Source organism: Nylanderia fulva, unplaced genomic scaffold (genome assembly GCF_048542155.1).
Source record: "Nylanderia fulva isolate GAGA-0341 unplaced genomic scaffold, ASM4854215v1 Scaffold158, whole genome shotgun sequence".
Classification (NCBI taxonomy): Eukaryota; Metazoa; Arthropoda; class Insecta; order Hymenoptera; family Formicidae; genus Nylanderia; species Nylanderia fulva.
Window position 1 is genome coordinate 146,303 of NW_028189817.1, and position 21,661 is coordinate 167,963.

The 21,661-nt window shown below is 30.0% G+C and overlaps 1 protein-coding gene and 1 long non-coding RNA gene across 2 annotated transcripts in view; both read left to right on the forward strand.

The window, feature by feature from the left end:
• The window catches only part of LOC114944394 (uncharacterized), a 57,478-nt gene extending 36,363 nt beyond the window's left edge, over positions 1 to 21,115 (forward strand). The window contains 5 exon segments of the mRNA XM_085480693.1: positions 9,908 to 10,402; positions 15,228 to 15,745; positions 16,284 to 16,818; positions 17,814 to 18,266; positions 19,725 to 21,115. Of these exon segments, the coding sequence (XP_085336819.1) occupies positions 9,908 to 10,402; positions 15,228 to 15,745; positions 16,284 to 16,818; positions 17,814 to 18,266; positions 19,725 to 19,904 (2,181 nt within the window). The 3' untranslated portion in view covers positions 19,905 to 21,115.
• On the forward strand, positions 2,452 to 3,780 carry LOC146723964 (uncharacterized). Its single transcript, XR_014924266.1, has 2 exons — positions 2,452 to 2,581; positions 3,704 to 3,780. It is a non-coding gene; the product is annotated as an uncharacterized LOC146723964 (long non-coding RNA).
• Positions 21,116 to 21,661: the final 546 nt, after the last annotated feature.

Consider the following 21,661-nt stretch of genomic DNA (forward strand, 5'->3'; position numbering starts at 1 on the left):
TAAAAAATTTTTTAAATTTAAATGGCAATAAAACAAAAATTTTTTGTAAAAAAGAAACTTTTTTTATATTAACATATTTTTTATATCGAGAAATTCATAAACATAAACATAAAAAATTAATATAAAGGACTCTGCACTAAACCACGTGATTTTGGGCCCCGGTGAAAATGGCTGAATTTTTAATATGTTGTACTTTTTGAGTCACTGAACAAATATTTCCTCAGGCAAAATGTCAAAAAATGGACAGTTTCAACGTTTCAACTCTTAGAAGCTTGAGGTCAGACGAGCAAAGATATCACTTTCGGATCAATGCGGTTACTGTTATAAGGGAACAATATGAATTTTTGGTGAACAAAATAATTAAAAAGTAATTTGTTTATGACAATATTGTTTAAATAATATGATAGTATTGTCTAAACAATTTGAAAACATCATTATTTACATGAACGATTCGGGTTGCTTTCTGTACGTGAGTCCCCTTGCACGACTCATAGTCACGACCCCTAGTCACGACATAAATTGTTTAAACAATATTATCACAAACAAATTACTTTTTAATTATTTTGTTCACTAAAAATTCATATTGTTCCCTTGTAACAGTAACCGCATTGATCCGAAAGTGATATCTTTGCTCGTCTGACCTCAAGCTTCTAAGAGTTGAAACGCTGAAACTGTCCATTTTTTGTAATTTTGCCTGAGGAAATATTTGTTCAGTGACTCAAAAAGTACAACATATTAAAAATTCAGCCATTTTCACAGGGGCCCAAAATCACGTGGTTTAGTGCGGGGTAATAAAACTTTCGTTTTTTCGAAATCATTTTTTCAAACTGGGAACATCATAAACTCCCACAAAATTCTTAAACGCGATCTTCAAATTAAACACGTAGCTTTAAGGCATGTGCGAAACTAGCGATTTTAAAGTTTACTTTGGTAACTTGAACACAATTTTCGTCGGCAAATTTTGTCAAAAAATGGAAACTTTTCCTTAAACTTGGGTCAAGTTACAAAAACACTTATGTTATGCGTTAATTTTAGGAACATAGATTCTGGTGACTAAATGATATAAAAGTAATTGTATGACAATATGAAAAATTGGTTTTTTAATTTGAAAACAATATAATGAGATGCGGGTGCTTCTGCCGTAAGTCACTGTCCAAACGAGTGTCATAGTTGCAGAGCTCTAGTCACCGCCATTTGTTTAAAAATATAAATGCAAAAAATATTTTTTTAGTTATAAAAATAATTTTCGTAACGTAACATGATCCGAAGAGGTCTGCTAGTCACCTTCATTAAACTGTAAAACAGGCAATAAGAGCCAAATCGCGGATGACAGTGCGTTATCCCAACAAAACTAAATTTTTTGTTAGAATTAAATATCTGTGTACAAGGCACCAAATTTTACTTGGTCACGGCCAAGATTTTAAAATATGAAATAATCTCATATTTGAGATTTATTGCCTGTCTTATACTTTAAATTTATATTTATATTACAGAGCCTTGTTAAACTCTTAATAAAAAATTAAATTAAAAAATGTTTCTGTTATATTCTTGTATATTCGAATATTATATTTGAGAGAAGGAGAACCGGAGTTAATGATTCGAACACTTTTAACCACAGAACTATTTATTAGTTAGAACACAATCGGAGTAACCGGAGCTTATAAACGGAGCATCCGCTCGCTACGCGCCTGTCCTGGTCTCTGCGACAGCGGGAGACGATGACTCGGCTAAAAGCCGGGCTTTAGCCGATATTCGGGGGTAAACTAGAACGATAACGCCGAAAGGTGTCACGATTAGGCTCCTTTGCCTCGCGGCGCGCAACTCTCCATATACATCTTAAATACATAACAGTTTCTTTGTTATGTAGGAGAGGGAAAGGGTGAAGAGTTATAAACCGCGCTAAAAAAACTTTCTTTTGATTTAGAAATATTGCACAAATACTTTTAAGTCAATTCGTGCGGAAGGCATTTTTCACCCTCTTATCCGGCTATAGCCTTCATTAAAGTTATATGCTTTCAAAATTGTTTCGAAATTCAACTTGCCTGTCAGATATGTCACTTGGTTCATTTTTTAAAATTCATAGATTTTATAATGTCAAGATAGTATGAGTAAAAGAAAAGAATCATGGAATCTACGTAGATGTAACAGTTCAATAAAAGTTTCAAATAAAAGTTTTAAGATTTTTAACGTTAATCGTAAAAGTGAAATCAGATTTCTCAAAAACGTCATATTTTTTCGAAATTTGCCTCCTACTCCCCATAATTTTTAAAAATTTTAAATGGAGCGATAAAACCGATTGCAACATGTATTGTACATTATAATTTATATCTAACAAATTTAATTTATTAATTTATATATTTAGATATATATATAATAATTTTATAAAATAATTTATAAAATAAATAAATTGTATAATATATATAATATAATATAATTCACAAATTGTACCAATCAACGCAGTAGATAATTTTCGCATATGATCAAAATAACATTTTTATACATTAAAAATTAAAGTCGTAAATAGATTAATATGTATTGGGTTGTTCAAAAAGTTATTGCGTTTTTTTCATTTGATTTTCAGGTGCGTTTATTTAATATACGTAATGAACATTAATCAATAATATATTGGCCGTTTTGTTCAATGACCTTTTGCCATCTCTCGGGCAATTTCATAATACCGCGTTCATAAAACTTCCTATCTTTCTCTGCGAGAAACTTGTCAAGATGCTGTTTGATGAGGTCTTCAGAAGCAAACGTTTTACCGTTCAAGGAGTTTTGCAAGGAGCGAAATAGATGGAAGTCTGATGGCGCAAGGTCTGGGCTATATGGTGGATGTGGCAACACATCCCAACCAATGTGCAATAATTTTTGCCGAGTGACCAAACTTGTGTGTGGTCTCGCATCGTCGTGGTGAAACACCACACCCTTACGATTGATCAGCTCGGGACGTTTCTGTGCGATGGCATCACTTAATTTCTGTAGCTGCTCACAGTAGACATCGGAATTGATCGTTTTATTCTGTGGAAGCAGCTCATAGAAGACTGGTCCCTTCCAATCCCACCAGATTAACAGCATCACCTTCTTTTGGTGGATGTCCGCCTTTGCTTGCCTTTCCGGTGCTTCATCTCGCTTACTCCAACTCCTTTTTCGGCTCATATTGTTGTAGACAATCCATTTTTCGTCGCCCGTGATCATACGCTTCAAGAACGGATCGTTTTCTTCGCGTTTGGTGAGTTGATCGCAGACGTTCATACGCTTTGTCAGATGAATTTCTTTCAACTCATGCGGTACCCAAATATCGAGCTTCTTCACGAAACCAAGCGATTTCAAATGTCCATGAACACTTCCAATGGACACTTTTAGAGCGGTAGCAAGCTCCCGAACCGTTGAATGCTTATTTGCTTGCACCAATGCCTTGATTTTATCGTCGTCAATCTCGGAAGGCCTACCGGAGCGATGAGCGTCTTTAACCGAAAAATCACCACCACGGAATCGGGCGAACCAGTTCTGGCACTGACGTTTTTCAATGACATTTCTGCCGTAAACTTGACGCAACTCTTCCCTTGCTTCAGTTGCTTTCTTCCCTTTTTTAAAGTAATAAAGCAAAATATGGCGAATATGCTCTTCAAAATTCTCCATGTTTAAACTACAATTGCAAGCACAAAACTCGACTAAATTGCGTCAACTTTTTTTTGGTTTTTAGGTTAAGTGTCAACAACAAAATGTGCATAAACATTTGACATTCATGGCACGCTCAGATACAAATAAATGTGGACAGCGCTATCTATTGGAAAAAAACGCAATGACTTTTTGAACAACCCAATACAATGATACAATGCAATGAATAAACCAATAGGCTTATGCAATCTTAAAATGTATGAGATGACATTGATGCAATACCAACATTATTTTATTTTTAATTATAAAAGCATTTATCGTTGTGAATCAGACTAGCAGTTCAGATTATGATTTCGTTCCATCAGTAGTTATCATACAGAGTAATTAAATACGTGTATATTACGTATGTATTAATTAAAAAAAAATTTATTGTTTACACATATTTATGCTTTTGAAAAAAATTAAATGTATATTTATCTTTTTATCTGGTGTAAAAATTAAAAATAAAATAGTGTGCTATTTTCCATAAAACTTAAATATTGGATAAATAATAAAATAATAACAAATAATAAAATAAAATAATTATAAAAAATTAATAAAATAGTAAAAATAACAAAATAATTGTTATTTTTATAATAAAAAATGGTTAATATGTAAGTTTATTAGTATGTATATAGAGTTCAATAATTTAAATATTTATTAAAAATAAAAAGTGAATACAGCTTCACTTCTATTCATATATGTGTATTCTTATATAATATCAATAAACTTTACAACCGCATTAATTCACTTTGAGATTAGATTAAAAGAAGAATATTAACTAATAAGTATCTCCACGCACATTTATGTTTTATCTTTGATAAATACTTAATGTTTAATTAATAATTTAATTCAATAAATATTATTTTTGTATTATAAATATAGTTTTATTATATTAAATTTATTATGCTGGTTAGATTAAAAATACAATATTTCAAAGTTATATTTCATAAACGAAAGCGAACATCTAATATTTAATTGAGTCAGGATTACAATATATGTAGCAATATGAAATGTAAAGTATGAGTATGTTGGATATGAGTATGTTGGAGTACGACTTGTTGGAATTGTGACGTCAAAAGCGCGAAAACACGCTAAAAGTTCTTAAATGCCATTTTGGAATAAAAAGATATTTTGAAATTTTACGGTTGATTGATTATCAAGGAAACTGTTTAATATTAAAATTTTAAATCACAAGAAGGCGTAAAGAGCCAAACGCGGATGTTGAAAATAAACCGTGCACAAGACAACGTATTATTCTCGGTGTACTAACCAAGACTTGAAAATTGAAATAATCTCTTACTTGAGATTTTAATTTGAAATCATTTCTTACTGGAGATTTAATTTCAAAAACCCCTAACCCCCCCTACGGAAATAAATAAATGCAAGAGAAAAATATAGATCCGAAAGTCGCTGAATCGGGAATCGAACCCGAGACCTTTCGCTTGCCGGGCGACTACTCTTCCATCTGAGCTATTCAGACTCTTCAACTCCATACCTTTCTCTGCTTATATATAATCTTAATATCGCCTATTCGCCGGCGTGTGTATAAACAACTAAGATAGATACAGAGCCGTTATCGAATCTTAGTTGTTTATGCACACGCCGGCGAATATTTAGATTATATATAAGCAGAGAAAGATATTCGCTTTGTGCATGAATGTGGAGAGGATTCGCGAAACGATTTAAGCGTTCATATTGGCTATTTTGGAAAGTTAGCCTGAATAAGCTGTCAAAACACACTAATCTTTTAATAAATTAGAAAAATGGAAAATAAACAATTAAAAAAAAAGCAAAATTATATTGTTGTGTATTAAATTGCAAAAATAATTCTTGTGATACTCCAGATAAATCATTTTATTGTTTTCCAACATCTAATGTACATTATTCACATAAAGTACAAAGACGTGAAATATGGTTAAGAGCTATAAAAAAAATTAAGTTAAATATAATTAATTAGTGACTAAAAATTCAAAAATATGCACAAATAAAGCTTATTTATTTATTTTAATAATTTCATTTCCTAGACCCGATGGATCAGATTGGAAGCCACATAATAGGTCGCGCATATGCAGTGACCATTTTATTGAAAATAAAAAGTCAGAAGACCCTCGTAGTCCCAGCTACAATCCCACTATTTTCCCAAGTATTTATAAAAAAAATATACTTCAGACAATGTTGCTCTTGGGCGATATCAACGTTTTTTAAAAAGATCATCTAAAGGGTCTGATAAAGAAGATTTGATTAAAAAGAAGAAAAATATTGAGTTTAAAAAAAGAAGAAGATTGTAATCTTTTAATTCAACAAGATTCTTTAGAAGAAAATGAAAATAATATTCTTGGATCTCGGACAGTCGATCAAGGATGTCAAGTACAAATTATGTGTGAAAAATTAGACTCTGAAAGATCAAGCATACATGTATTTATATGCAATCGATATATTTATAATGATAGTACAAAGTGTTCTGTAGAAACACAAACATGTTGCCCAGAAGAGCCAAAAATAATATACAATAGAAAAAAATGGCTGAAAAAAGTTGTGGAAATCAAGTTTTATATGTAGATAAATGTGTTGGAACATCTGGTTTATTAAAATGTGAAAATGGTTTTCATGGTCTAAAAAGTATAAAAACTGATAGAGAAATGATTTGGCCGGAGTGACGTTAGCAAATTTTTCATTATTGTTAAAAATTATTATTGCAAATGAACAATATAATTATAAAAAAATTAATGAAGAAAATAGATTGCTTATATTTTTGTTTAAAATGAAATATGGATTAAGTTTTTCAGCCTTAAGTGTGCTATTTAATATAAATAGAACAACAGTAACAAGAATATTTTATTCTGTGCTTCAGCATTTGAGCAGTGCTTGTCAAAATTTTATTACATGGCCTAGTCGACACACCGTAGATGAAACTATGCCCAAATATTTCAAAGAAAATTATTCTAAATGTAGAGTTATTATTGACTGCACAGAGTTTTTGGTTGAGACACCTTCTTCTATTGAACGTCGAGTGTTCTTTTACTCAATATAAAAAAGGATACAGATTAAAAATTTTAGTTGGTTGTACTCCATCAGGATTTATTTCTTTTAGATCAAAATGTTTTGGTGGACGTGCAGCAGATTCACAAATCAAAATAGAATCCGGAATATTAAATTTACTTGAAGAAAATGATCAGATTCTTGCTGACAAAGGATTTTCTCAAGTTAAAAACAAATTGGATGACGAAGGAAAAAATGTTTTACTAGTTATGCCTCCTGTTTTGAAGAATGGAACTTTCTCAGAAGAGGAAATAGAAGAAACTTATAGAGTAGCTAGTATACGTATTCACATAGAGCGTATAATGCAACGTCTTCGAACCTATCATATTTTAAATAAATTCACCCTAAATATGCTACCATATTGTGACGACATTACCATGTGTTGTGTGTTGGTGAATCTGCAACTGCCAATCATAGCAGATCAGGATAACAATTAAATTTTATTAATAAATAATAATAGTAAACTCTTATTAAATTTCATTATATATATTTTGTTTTATGTGTTAGATTATAATTTATGCATTATATAAATATTAAAATATGAACAAAATTATAACTTAATAATAATTTTTCTCTTACAATTTTAAAAAATTTAATATATAAAATTATTTAGTATTAATATTTTTACTTTAGATTAAAAAATGTAACAATATCAACGCTATTTAAAATTTATAACTTTTAAAAAACAATATTGCTTTAAATAATTTAAACAACAAAAACTTATTATAAATTATTAGTTATGTAAGAATTATATAACGCATTTAAATAATATTGAAAATAAAAATTTTGTATTTTAGGAACCACTTGTTGCAAGAATATTTCATCTCTTAAAACTGTTGCTAAACAGCTATCCTTTCTAGACCATACATATAAATGACACATATGCAGTCCTGTTACATACATTTGAATCTGACATTGAGTATAATACGAATGAGAAGCTTTCAGTTTTATCTCATTATTTTCATTAAAGTATAAATAAGATACATTAAATGTATTTTTTGTTGCATCAAAAATTGGTGTATAACTACAAGATGAAGGACATTTTATTTCTAAAATTTTTAAATCATTCGTATCAATTACAATGCCATATCAACACTCGCACAAAGCCATGATTGAAGTGGATTTACAAATAAACCTAATATTTGAACATTTTTATTGTATTTATTAATATAATCACATATAGCTTTTTTTCATTTTTCTTTCCATATTCTAAAGACGCTATTTTCAAATTTTTAGGTTTCAAAAGCTCAATTGCTAGTTCATTTTTATCTTTTTTTTTATTACATTTTATACTATGTGCTTTAGTCGCACTTATTCTTGCACATCTTGCATCAAACCATTCTTTGCATTCACTTTGATCTTTGGTTCTTATGCACAAATGTAATAATTGATCATTTATAAGTCTCACATTTATATTATAAAACTCGTCTAACTTAACATCCATCACAATGTTTGTTGTACCATAAATTATATTATGTTTAGTTAAATATATTAATTTTAAAATTGTTTCTTTCATTCGATTAACATTAAAACTTTTTATAACATTGTCTAAAATAACTATTATAATTTGTTTTACAATACTTTCAGTTTCTGTTATATTACTTGCCTGTAAAATTCTTAATAACGCACAATCGCTTTTCACTCTGATATCTGAAGATTAAAAGGAATTATTACTTTATTCTTGTAATATAGCTTTTTCTTGAATTCTTTGGAAACTATTAGTGACTTGGAGTACATTTCTTGATGTATAGATGTTTTTGTTGCACTCCTATCAGAGTTTACATACCATACTAAAGCATAAATATGTTTGCATTTCTTTCCTGCATTTGACACACAATTACAAGAAACAAGAAGCACATGACGATTATTATCCAACTAAAATACATTTAATCAGTTATAAAAAATATAAATTAAATTATTAAATATCAATCATGTCAATATTTACCTCTCTAAACTAACTTTGTAAGGGTGTAAAGTGACAGAAGTTTGACGTATGACACTACCTGTTATCAAAATACCAGTGTCATTTGTATATTTTTTTCTACTCTTTGAACATGAGATATAGCTAATTTTTTCCCTTTTACGATAGTTTGAGGATGAAAATCAATTGAATGAGTAATTCCTTTAAATCCTGTTCTCAAAATTATATTCATTTTGAACAATTTATCAGTCTAAGAAGAAAAATAAAAAAATTGTTATTGGTTAAGATATTTTTCTCAGTTTACAGAGGTTAATATTTAATATATTTTATGAAATAAAAATTATATAGTATTAATAATTAGATTATTATAGTAGTTAAAAGAATTAAAGTAATTAGTAAAATTATATAGTACTTACGATATTTGGATGTGTAATTATTATAGTATATTGAAAACTTTTATTTTAATTCTCCTTATACATTTCATAAATTGTTTCAGTCTAAGTATTATATTTTACCGTTAGTCGGCGCCACATGTAATCATGCACAAAGCGAATAGAGTCGAAGGGTCTGAATAGCTCAGATGGAAGAGCAGTCGCCCGGCAAGCGAAAGGTCTCGGGTTCGATTCCCGATTCAGCGACTTTCGGATCTATATTTTTCTCTTGCATTTATTTATTTCCGTAGGGGGGTTAGGGGTTTTTGAAATTAAATATCAAGTAAGAGTTTATTTCAATTTTCAAGTCTTGGTTAGTACACCGAGAATAATACGTTGCCTTGTGCACGGTTTATTTTCAACATCCACGTTTGGCTCTTTACGCCTTCTTGTCATTTAGGATTTATATTTATATTACAGAGCCGTTATCGAATCTTAGTTGATTAAAATTTTAAAATATAAAACATTATTCATTAAGAGAGAAGAATAGATTCAAAGGGCACATTTAACCTTTAACATTGGCCAGATCTGGCTACACAACTACATCCGCAGGGTAATTTTGTACCCCAAATTTTAATGTATTTTAACTGAAATAAAATTTATAAAGTTGGTGTTTTTTATATCTGGTGTATTAATTAAATATTCTGAAACTGAAAGATAATCATTTATTACAAATATAATGGAAAATAAACTTTGTAGAGCTTAGGAACATTGCATGTACTATTTGAAAAATATTTGCGTAATAATTGTACGTTGATATCCCGCTAATGTAGTTAAGAGTTAAAATTCGATGTGCTCGTGTATATCAATTTCTTTATATTTTATTGCTAATGCAAATATTTTTATTAATAAATAGAGTCAAGGCTCCATGGAGACTTCGTCGAAAACACCAGCCAATACGTCGTCGGTAAGCACAAATGCAGCTTCGGGTACCAGCACATCCGGCAATGCATCGTCTACCGATAGCGGTGACATATACGAATTTAAGAGCTCGAAAGAGCCGACCCCGGTGAGAGGCGCGAGCTCATCTCCGAATCCTAATCCGGACAAGGATAAGGATAGTGGTAAATCCTTGAACGGCCAAAATAATCATGGCGGTGATAATAATGCCAGTGGTTCATCAATATCTATCAATGAAGCAATAACGACACCACTGACCTCCGACGAAGTATCGACCGCTTCGATGTCGCCAACAGCGAAGCGTAACTTCGAGGGTGACAACGCGGAGGAGCAAGATGAGGAAGTTCGTCGGAAGAAACGAAAAGATTCCGAGAACACGAAGGAGACCGCGAAGACTAGCACATTGGGAAGGCAGAATATCAATAGGAATGCTGTTGGTGGTGGAGAAAAGGTAAGAATTGAATTTGTTCTATATATAAAACTAATTAAGAATATAAAAATGTGGATTAAAAATGTCTAGAATGTATATATATAAATAAATATATATATATATATATATATATATATATATATATATATATTGTATACTACAAAACATATGTTTACATGTCATATATTCTTAATAGACATGCATATTCGTACATATGTTTCGAAGTATGCAAAGTATATATACGTAATTCTTAGTATTATTTCATCATTAAGATATTCATATTTAATTTGTCTTAATAAGGATTTAATTAGCTAATATATTTAAATTAAATTAAAATTTAATTGAAATTATATATGAAATTAATAAGTTCTGAATCTTAATTCAAATTTAATTTAAATTATTTTATACAAAATAAAATAATGCTCCCAAGCGGTCACCACCTATCTAAAGATTGATCATGATCAAGCATTGCTTAACTCCAGTGATTGGACGAGAACTTTACTTACTAATGGAGCTTTATTTAATTATTAGTTTTTAATGATATTTAATTATTAGTTTTTAATGATTTTCAATCGTTTTTTTCTGGTCAATTGTTGAATAAATGAAAAATATTTTTTTAATACTGTATCTCACAATCAATCTTTAAAAAATTAGAAGGAGAAAAAGATAAACTCTAGCGCAACTAGTTCAACTATAAAAACAGGTCATGTAATTATATTATTAATATATGTATAATAACTACTTGGCTAACTTTATATAATTCTCATGACGAAAATATACGAGATAAATAAGCGTGTATTGCGTGTCACATAGCAATAAATAAAGGAATTTATGTATCCCGCGATTAACAGTTAAATATGATTTAAATATGGTTTTTATTACTTATTTATATGAGCTAAATTAAATTCAAATAAAAACCAAATGTCAAATGTAAAAATAATTAAATTCATATATGTTCTGAATATACATCAAAATTAAATTAAAATATGTTCTTGCTATCGAATTTAACTTGTCCAGGCGCATATATGAATCATACCCCCATAGCAAAAACATTGATGATATCTTGATGTGTTCTGGATGTCATAGCGATGTCCGCTTTGTCACAAGTGTGATGTCACAATGATATCATATTGTGACAAAGCGAACATTTGCACATCACCATGATATCACCAATGTTTTTGCTATGGGGGTATTAATATTTAATAAGCATTTAACTAACCTGTATGAGTTTCTAATTTGATTTATATTTGGAACAAATAAGTTTTTAATTAACACACAAATTGTTAATTAAATTAATTAATACATGTAAGAGCTGTGTTTCAAGACTAACAAATGTGCGGCGCGCAGTTTGCATAGGCTAGAATAATTTGTTAATAATATTAATTATTTATATATACACAAACATTATTATATACTTTTTTATTAATATGTATATATTTATTATTATATATATTTAATTTATTATTATTATATATTTCTTATTTGCCCCTACAGCACGAAATATTGACAGAATATTGCAAAAATATTGTTTTGCAAAATTGAAATATTGTATGCAATATTTCTAAAAACTTGCCAATATATAGATATGTCTGTTCTCAAACTATATTGTGCAACATTTCTGCAATAATACTGATTTATTTCTACAAAGGTGAATATAATATTTATAAAATATTGCAGAATATTTATTTTTTTATTTTTTTCATTTATTCAGACATTTATTTGTCTGATTTCTGAGCAATCAATTTAATATTTGAGTTCCTTGTATTAGGATCGCATCAGAAAAAATTAAATTCATTAAAAGTGTTGATTGTAATTGCTACTTTTTGCATGCTTTATATAATTCTCGGGACTAAAACTTAATGCGAGTTAGATAGTTCAACTTGCGGCGCATAGTGGTAAATGAAAGAACTATGTGATTGCATTATAATATAGCAGTAATAATTTGCAATGTCTCCAATAAAATAATAACTTATTATATTTGCACAATATTGCTGCAATATTTATAATATGGCGCAATATTGAAATATTTATGCAATATTTTAGTAATATTTCGTGCTGTAGGAGTGTTTGACCACCCCTTATAGAAATTTATCACTAGTAACGCCAATTTATCACTTATTTCGAGTACTTATAATCACTGATATTTCGAGTACTTAAATTACTGTATACTAGTATTTTAAGTATTCGAAATAAGTGATTAATTGGCGTTACTGGTGATAAATTTCTATAAGGGATATGCTTACAATTAGTAAGAAACTTAACCTTGAATTAAAAAAAAAAAGATAAACTTTTGATAAAATTTATAAAACGCAACACTTTATAGGCAGTAATCTTTTATAGAAATTTATCATTAGTAACGCCAATTTATCACTTATTTTAAGTACTTAATCACTTATTTCTAGTACTTAAATTACTGTATACCAGTATTTTAAGCACTAGAAATAAATGATTAATTGGCGTTACTAGTAATACATTTCTACAAAAGATCAATAGCAATACATAAAAAAATATTGATTGCTAGCGACAAAACCATCTGACTAAAAAGATTGATATCTTCTATCATAACTGATATTGTATTACAGGATTTAGAAAATAAAGCTCTTTAACTACTAAAGTTTTGTCCACCTATATATTTTAGATATGTTGATGATATAATAATGGCTGCTCCATCGGATTCCATAGATCACACATTAAATCTATTTAATTTCTTTCACGAAAGAATCCAGTTTACTCTTGAAATTCAAGACAATAATAAAATTAATTTTCTCGACCTAACATTGATATTAAAAAATAATAACATTATATATGATTGGTACCATAAAAAAATGTTTTCTGGTAGATATCTGAACTTCCTGTCTCAACATCCTATGAGTCAAAAACGAGGTACGATAATGGGGCTAGTTGATCGAGCCTTCTTATTATCAAATCCAGAATTTCATAAGAAAATTTAGAGTTAGTAATCAAAATATTACTTGAAAATAATTATCCTCTGAAATTGATTTTTGACACAATGAACCAAAGACTAAAACATTTAAGAAAAACGAAATATTCTTACAAATAAGAATGACCAAAATGTAAAAGTCTCGTATTTTTGCATCCCATTCTTACCGACACTCACTGAACAATAGAGAAACATTATTAAAGATATGAATGTTAAACTCTCTTTTTATAGTTTTAACAAATTTAATAAATATATTAAATCAGATAAGAAATATACGTCGGCTCTCATCAATATTAATAATAATAATAATATATGAATTTTAAATCGGCCAATAGAGCCCAAGCGCGAAAAAGTAATTCTTCGGAACTGTATCTCTTGGTTTGAGATTACTAAGTTCCATATATAAATTAATCTCAAATTTACATATGGAGAAAAATAGGCGAGAAAAATATAGATCCGAAAAGTCGCTGAAGCGAGAATCGAACCCGCGGAAAGTGAAAGACGCGGGTTCGATTCCCGCTTCAGCGACTTTTCGGACCTATATTTTTCTCGCCTATTTTTCTCCATATGTAAATTTGAGATTAATTTATATATGGAACTTAGTAATCTCAAACCAAGAGATACAGTTCCGAAGAATTACTTTTTCGCGCTTGGGCTCTATTGGCCGATTTAAAATTCATATATTATTAAATATGTTAAAGTACATAAAGATCCTATTCCTAAGTGTTTAAATACCAATGTAATATATAAGATAGACTGTAAAGAGTGCAATGCATCGTATGTTGGTCAGACTAGTAGGAAATTATCTACTAGAATATCTGAACATCGATCTAATATACACAGAAATGTAAAAAAATCGGTAATCACTGACCATAGATTAAAACATAATTATGAATTTTGTTGGGACAATGAAAAAATACTTGATAAAGAATCGCAATATAGTAAAAGATTGATTTCAGAGATGATATTTATAAAAAGGCAAAATAACAGTCTCAATTTAAAAACAGATATTGATGACTTGCCAGTAATTTATGACGACATTATACATAGACTACCAAAGATTTGAAAGTTAAAAAACATAAACAACTAACTATTTTCTCAGTTGTGCGTCTCTCTGAGAGTTAAAAATCATACGTTATTGTTACCTCGAGCTATCAACATCGAAAAGCCTCCACGTCACAATATAACATCTTACTCGATTTAACTGTAAGTCCATTTTTATTAATTTACTTATCTTCAATGTTAATTTTTCGTATACTTATGTATAATAATAATCACTGTGGCTATCTGAGTACGTATATTTATAATGATTAAAAGCTAATGACCTATATTAACTAAAACTGAAATTATAAAATATGTAAACATATCGCAGTAAAACATAATAAACAGATAAGAAATATCGAAATAAACGCCAGTATGTTAAAAGCCAACACGGTTTGTGTATATACGAATAATTAATATCATTAACAAATTCTAGTCTATGCGAACTGTACGCCGAATATTTGTTAGTCTTGAAACACAGTTCTTACATGTGTTAATTAATTTAATTAACAATTTGTGTGTTAATTAAAAATTTATTTGTTTCAAATTTAAACCAAATTAGAAACTCAAGTTGATTAGATGCTTATTAAATATTAATATAATCCATATATGCGGCTGGACAAGTTAAATTCGATAGCAAGAACATATTTAAATTTAATTGGGATGCATATTCAGAACATATATGAATTTAATTACTTTTAAATTTGACATTGGTTTTTATTTGAGTTTAATTTAGTTCATATAAACAAGTAATAAAAACCATATTTAAATCATATTTAATCATTTTTCGCGGGATATTCTCTTTCTAGCGATTATATATTGTATACATATATTATAATAATAATTATATATAATTATTTGCAGTGTGTTAAATCAACTAAACAAGGATCTGGGGTCACATCCAGTAAAGGAAGTCAAAGTACGAGTTCCATCAACGCAGATAGAAAGAGTCCTAGTACTTCCTCGATGGCCAGTAGCCCAAAACCTTCGAATACTTCTAGTTCGACAAGCGCTAAAACTAGTATTCCAGCTCTTGAATCCGATGGCGAAGAGGATCGATCAAAGTGCTCTGATTCTAATATTGCTCCTAAAGTACCGCCTCTGAAGATAGTTATCCCACAAAGTACAGCATCAGAACAAGAGCAAGGCAATAGAAACGGTAAAAATATTGCGAATAGAAGTCATCAATTACCCTACGTAGTTGCTAGTTCGAACAGCAACGATTCAACTGAGAAAGAGCAAAATCAGTCGGCCAGTGGTACAACTAGTCCTACGGAAAATACTACTAATACAAAAGGAGACGATAAAAAGGACTTTGCTTCAGCTTTACATGGAGAAGAAAGATCAACGCATCATCAAAGAGTATTGAGAAGTTCACACAGGTAAATAAAGAGTTAGATTGTTGTTCTAATTACTCAGATATACAAAATGAGGCTTTTGAAAATATTAGTTTGATGTTATAATCAATATTATCTGTAGAGAAAAATGAGTTAAACTGAAATTGTATGGTTTTAAAGAGTACAGGGAGTTTCTAAACCTACATATGTCGAAGATTTTAAGGGCGTATTCTAGAGGTCAAAATAAGAAAAAAGTTCCTATAAACATATGGGTCCAAATATGCTTTTCCTTTGAGTTATATGTCTTATAATTTTTAAATAGTAAATACACTTATGATTTTGTAAAGTTATTTATAAATATGTGCTGCAAAGTGTTCATATATTTATTTTAATAAAATAAGTTATATTTTTCTATCCACACAACTTTTATGCTATAAAGATTATGATGGATCAGAAAATATTAATATACAGAGAGAACAAATATATAAATCATTATATAAAAAAATAAGAAAAGTTATAGTTATAAATTACTTATTTTTAAATGACTATATATAATTCTCATAACCATATACTATTATTACAGAACCGGTAATGGTAATAACGGTTCCACATCAAAAGAAACCACTCCTTCGTCAGGAAATGGAAATTATTCCAATTCGTCGCCATTACCAATTAATACTTCCATGGATCGTTCGAATAATTCTTCGCCACAACAAAGACATCACTCGCCAACGCCTGAAATAATTGGATCCGATGTTAATAAGGCTACTTCGTCAGAATCGACAAATACAGGGACCATCCCAAAGTCTAACGCAACCGTGGAAAAATCGGATAAAAATGTAGATATCTCAGGAAAAAATCAAAAGGATAATAGTACAGAAAATTTAGAGAACATACCGGTTAATACCTCCTCTATGTCTAATATCGGTACACCGGCGCCGCCTGTAGAACTTCATCCTAGGAAAAGAAAAATGAGACCTAACAAAGAAGCACAACAAGCTACGGCTACAGTCGCTGCCAGCGAAGCGACTGAAGCTATTAATACGGGACCAGAAATTCATCCGCACGATCAACCGATCACTAATTGTTATCAATTATTTCTTAATATTAGAAAGCAGGTAATATTATTAAATAGTATATTAGCTAACAAGCGCGGGGGATCGTAAATCGGCCGAGAGTTTGCGGAAGTTTGGCGCATGAGGCGAAGCCAAGTGTGACAATCCGCACGATCGGCCGATTTATGACCCGCACATGTTGGTTACGATATTTTGTGTGACCGGTGAGTGGAAAGGGAGCCCTTTCTAAAATCCCATCATGTGCGTGAAGGGCGACTTTTTGCGCGCCGGCTGCACAAAATAAATTTATTGTCTTATTTGCTCTTTCTAATTTGATGACACATACAACGCATATACAGGGTGTAACAAAAAAGATCGAGAGACTGGATTATCTCGAAAAATATAAGTTGTACAAAAAATTACTGATCTTATCAGTTTGACCTTGGATAGTCATTTAAAGGTCACCTTTAATTTTTTAAATGGAACCTCTTATTTTTCATTACATATTCTTGTAGCTTATCTCTCGAGAACTTTCTAAAACACTATAATAGTGTTCATTTTCATTAAGTATTTTTCGAATTATAAGGTTTGAAGTTAACAATTTTTTTATATAAAATATAAAATATCTTGTAAAATATTCAGTTTTCGGTAATCATACCTTAATTTTTAATCATAAAACTGCACGGAACAATAAGATCAATAAATAGGGTGTAAAAAAACATAATTTTGGTGAAAAGAAAACACAGTGTTGCTTTTAAGAAAAAGTATGGAGCTGCATGTTGCAAATTACATTTCTTTTTTTAAACAATTATCTGTTGTCTTTATACCAATTGATTGTACTTTATACCATAGCGTGTTTTAAGCCCTACAATTTTCATTTTTTGTAGGACTTATATTTTTCTAGATAATCCAATGTTCTGACCTTTTTATTATTATACCCTGTATGTATCAACTATTAGAATATAAACTGTAAAAGAAAAAAAAAGAAAAACTTCAGTTTTCATACATATAAAAAAAATTATAAAATTCAATACACAAATTTTTAATATTTTTTGCAGATTGAAAGAAGACGAAAAAGCTTATTTCCCGTTCAACCAAAACCTCCTCAAGGTTTTAAAGATTACTTAATGAATCGCTGTACATACGTATTAGCTAGTAATGCGAAAGAGCCAAATGTTAACCCACCAGCCGGTTTGCATGGATCTATGAAGGATTTGTACAGTGAACAAGAAAAGGAGCGATACCGTCTCAGAATGCAGCATGTGGTTGAAAAAGAGAAATTAGTTCTGTCGGTGGAACAGGAAATTCTTAGAGTTCATGGTAGAGCTGCTAGAGCACTCGCTAATCAGTCTCTTCCCTTTTCTGTTTGCACGATTCTCAAAGACGAAGAGGTTTATAACGTCATTACTCCTGAACAAGAAGAGAAAGATAGAAATGCAAGGAGTAGATACAACGGTAGATTGTTCTTAAGTTGGCTTCAAGACGTCGATGACAAATGGGAGAAGATTAAGGTAAAGACATTACATACTCTGATGGAAAAATTTCGCAAAAAATTACACAAAAACCTTCACGATATTTGCTGCCTATTATTGCGAGTAAAGAACAAGAATTGTTCAACTGGAAAAAATCAGATATATAGAAACTTTATCAAATTGTGTGGAGACTTTAGCCATTCGAGTTTAGCTATTTTATGTTTTATACGTTTATCAAAAATGGAAGCTAAATAAATTCTAATGTATACACACAGTGTCCCATTTTAAATAATGCATTAATATATTTCAAAAACCAAGGCTTCCTTCAAAAAATGTTTCATACAAAAATTGTAGGATTTCGAGGGGGATATCTGATGGTAATCTTGATTTTGACCTAAACGCCAAATTTGGAGGTCATTTGAGGGTTAACTTAACAATTTTTAATGGAAACCCCTATTTCTCATTATATATTTTTGTAGCTTATCTCGAGAGCTTTTTAAAACATTATAATAAAATTCATTTTCATTAAGTACGTTTTGAGTTATGAAGTTAACAATTTTTTTATATAAAATGTAAAATATTCAAATTTCGGTGAAGGGGGTTGGAAGAGCAGTCGCCCGGCAAGCGAAAGGTCTCGGATTCGATTCCCGATTCAGTGACTTTCGGATCTATATTTTTCTCTCGCAATTAATTATTTATTTCAATAAGGGGGTCAAAGGGTTTTTGGAAAGAAAATCTCAAGTAAGAGATTATTTCAATTTTCAAAGTCTTGGTTAGTACACCAAGAGTAATATGTGCCTTGTGCACGATTTGTTTCCACAGCAACATCCGCGTTTAGCTCGGGAATTCCCGATTCAGCGACTTTCGGATCTATATTTTTCTCTTGCATTTACTTATTTCCGTAGGGGGGTGAAAGGGTTATTGAAATTAAATCTCAAATATGAGACTATTTCATATTTTGAATCTTGGCCGTGACCAAGTAAAATTTGGTGCCTTGTGCACAGATACTTAATCCTAACGAAAAATTTAGTTTTGTTAGGATAACACACTGTCATCCGCGAGTTGGCTCTTATTGCCTGTCTTATATCTTTAAATTTATATTTATATTACAGAGCCTTGTTAAACTCTTAACTAATTATTTATTTGCAAAAATATATATTTTGTTTTTCTGACTTCAGATTCGGATTCAGCGGATCAAATTACATTAAAAATGACTTTTATACTTTATTTGTAAGAAAATAGTAAAGATTTGAATAAGAAAATACGTACCATTTTTTATATAACTGACAAAACCAAGGTCATTATTTAACATTTCTCAAAATCGCCACACGGTATAAAAAATTAGATGCTTCAAGCTAAATTTTGGTACCTTGGAAGTTAAATTTACTTCAATACAATTTTGGGCGGGGGGGCGGGGGGGCGATTTGACGTGGAATGATCTATATATATATTTTTTTAAAATCCTTATTTCTATTTATAATCATTAATTAATTTCAGGAAGGTATGCTGTTGAGACATCACAATGAAGCAGAATCATTGCACGCTGTTCAGCAAATGAATTGGGAATGGAAATTGAAAGAAGTGGGTCTTTGTGAATCCAAAATAATTCCTCAGATAGAAGATGTTCATGTTCCAATGGTACATGTATCAGACGACTTCGATTTGTTACCAGCTTAGTGTACAATATCCGTACAACTTGAGCTAGTATACTCTTTTCATGTCTTTGAATCAATTTCGAAGATAATGGTTTTAATCTGTGATCTTTATATCAATGTTTCTGTCATCACACACGTCATTACAATATTATATTATAAACCAATTTCATAGTAACAGAACAATCAACTGTGAACACATTGAAAGCTTTCCATAAGAAATACACAAACACAATTGATTACAAGATTGGTTATCATATTCGATAGCTAATTACATCACATTGTGTCTACCTCTGTGATTTCTTGCTGGAAAATTTGTTCTCATCATAATGTGTATATATTGCTGCAAAATTCTAATTGAAACAAATTTCTCCTAAAAATGGACAAATTATTAGATTAATGCATTATTAATTCTAAACGAAAAAGGACTTTAAAATTGGAATGATTAAAGTTTTAATAAGTAGACCCCAAATAGTTTTATATATATGCATTTCAGTGCCGTAACTAATTTGCGTTATATCCGGTGTTTAATATTTTTGTATCTCTGTCTATCCGTAATATTTTTTATTTCAAAAAAATTCGAAATTTTGAATTTCAAAAAAATGTTGGTATGTTATTTTTGAAATACTTCCTTATATCTTTCTTACAAATTTTTGAAAAACATTCAAAAATTTTTTTCATGTTTTATTTTATTGTTTTGACTCCATCCTTTTGAGGAACTCACACCCATTATTCTAGTTATGCCACTGATGCAGTTACTTAACTTTTGACAATATCAATCAGGTTAGATTTGTTATGTCAAAAGTTAGAAAACTTTTTTATTTTATATTGTTGAGATAATCGAAATGAAATAAATCACATCGACTCGCATCTGTATGAAAAAATATTCATGTGCCTTGAATTTTTCATAGAATTAGGAGTAGTCGAAATATTGACAAAGTAGTGGTCATATCTATCTTTGACGATACGGCTTTGCTACATGCACCTTTTAAAAAGTCGGTAATGAAAAATACTTTATGAAGACTGAAAATCTGAGCGACTATACACATAAAAAAGCCGTAAAAAAAATTATAAACGAACTCATTATTCTCATTTTACGATAAAAAAATTGTATTATAATTGTGATATTTGTAATCAGCATAGTACGCAAATATGTAAATTTTTTTTGAAGATTAAAATCGCTAATTGATAAACAATGTATAGCTAGCCGTAGATCAAAATGCGTTTTGACCAGAATCTGTATTTATTTATTACAAAAGATTCAAGAGAGCCAAATTACAAAATCCGATTTTATACCATACTTCTATGTAAGGGATATATAAAGAAACATTTTTTTAAAGTAAAATACAAAAATGACAAATGTCATTAGCTCTGCAAACAATAAAGCACAACTGACTAATAGTGCGGTCCGGTTTACGCTATAAGTACTACGGAGCGTTTGTAGCAGCGCTACGGTTGGTTCACTTGTGCTATAAAATGTTACAGCAAACTTCATGACGTCATAAAATACGTCATCATATTCGCTACCAAGGGTGCGTTCCGTTATGCACTGCAAGTACTGACACTATGACGTCATGCAAGTGTACTGTTGACAGCGTTCCTTTTTAATTTTGTGCACTTTGAAGTTACTGCAAAATAGTAAAACGGAACGCACTACAGTACGCTTTCAGCAGACTTTTAACTAACCTTTTTCGCTAATAATCATCGAGTGAAAAATTGGTGAAATGGATAATACCATTATTGCATTAATTACATATAATTTAATCGAGAATATATATGATT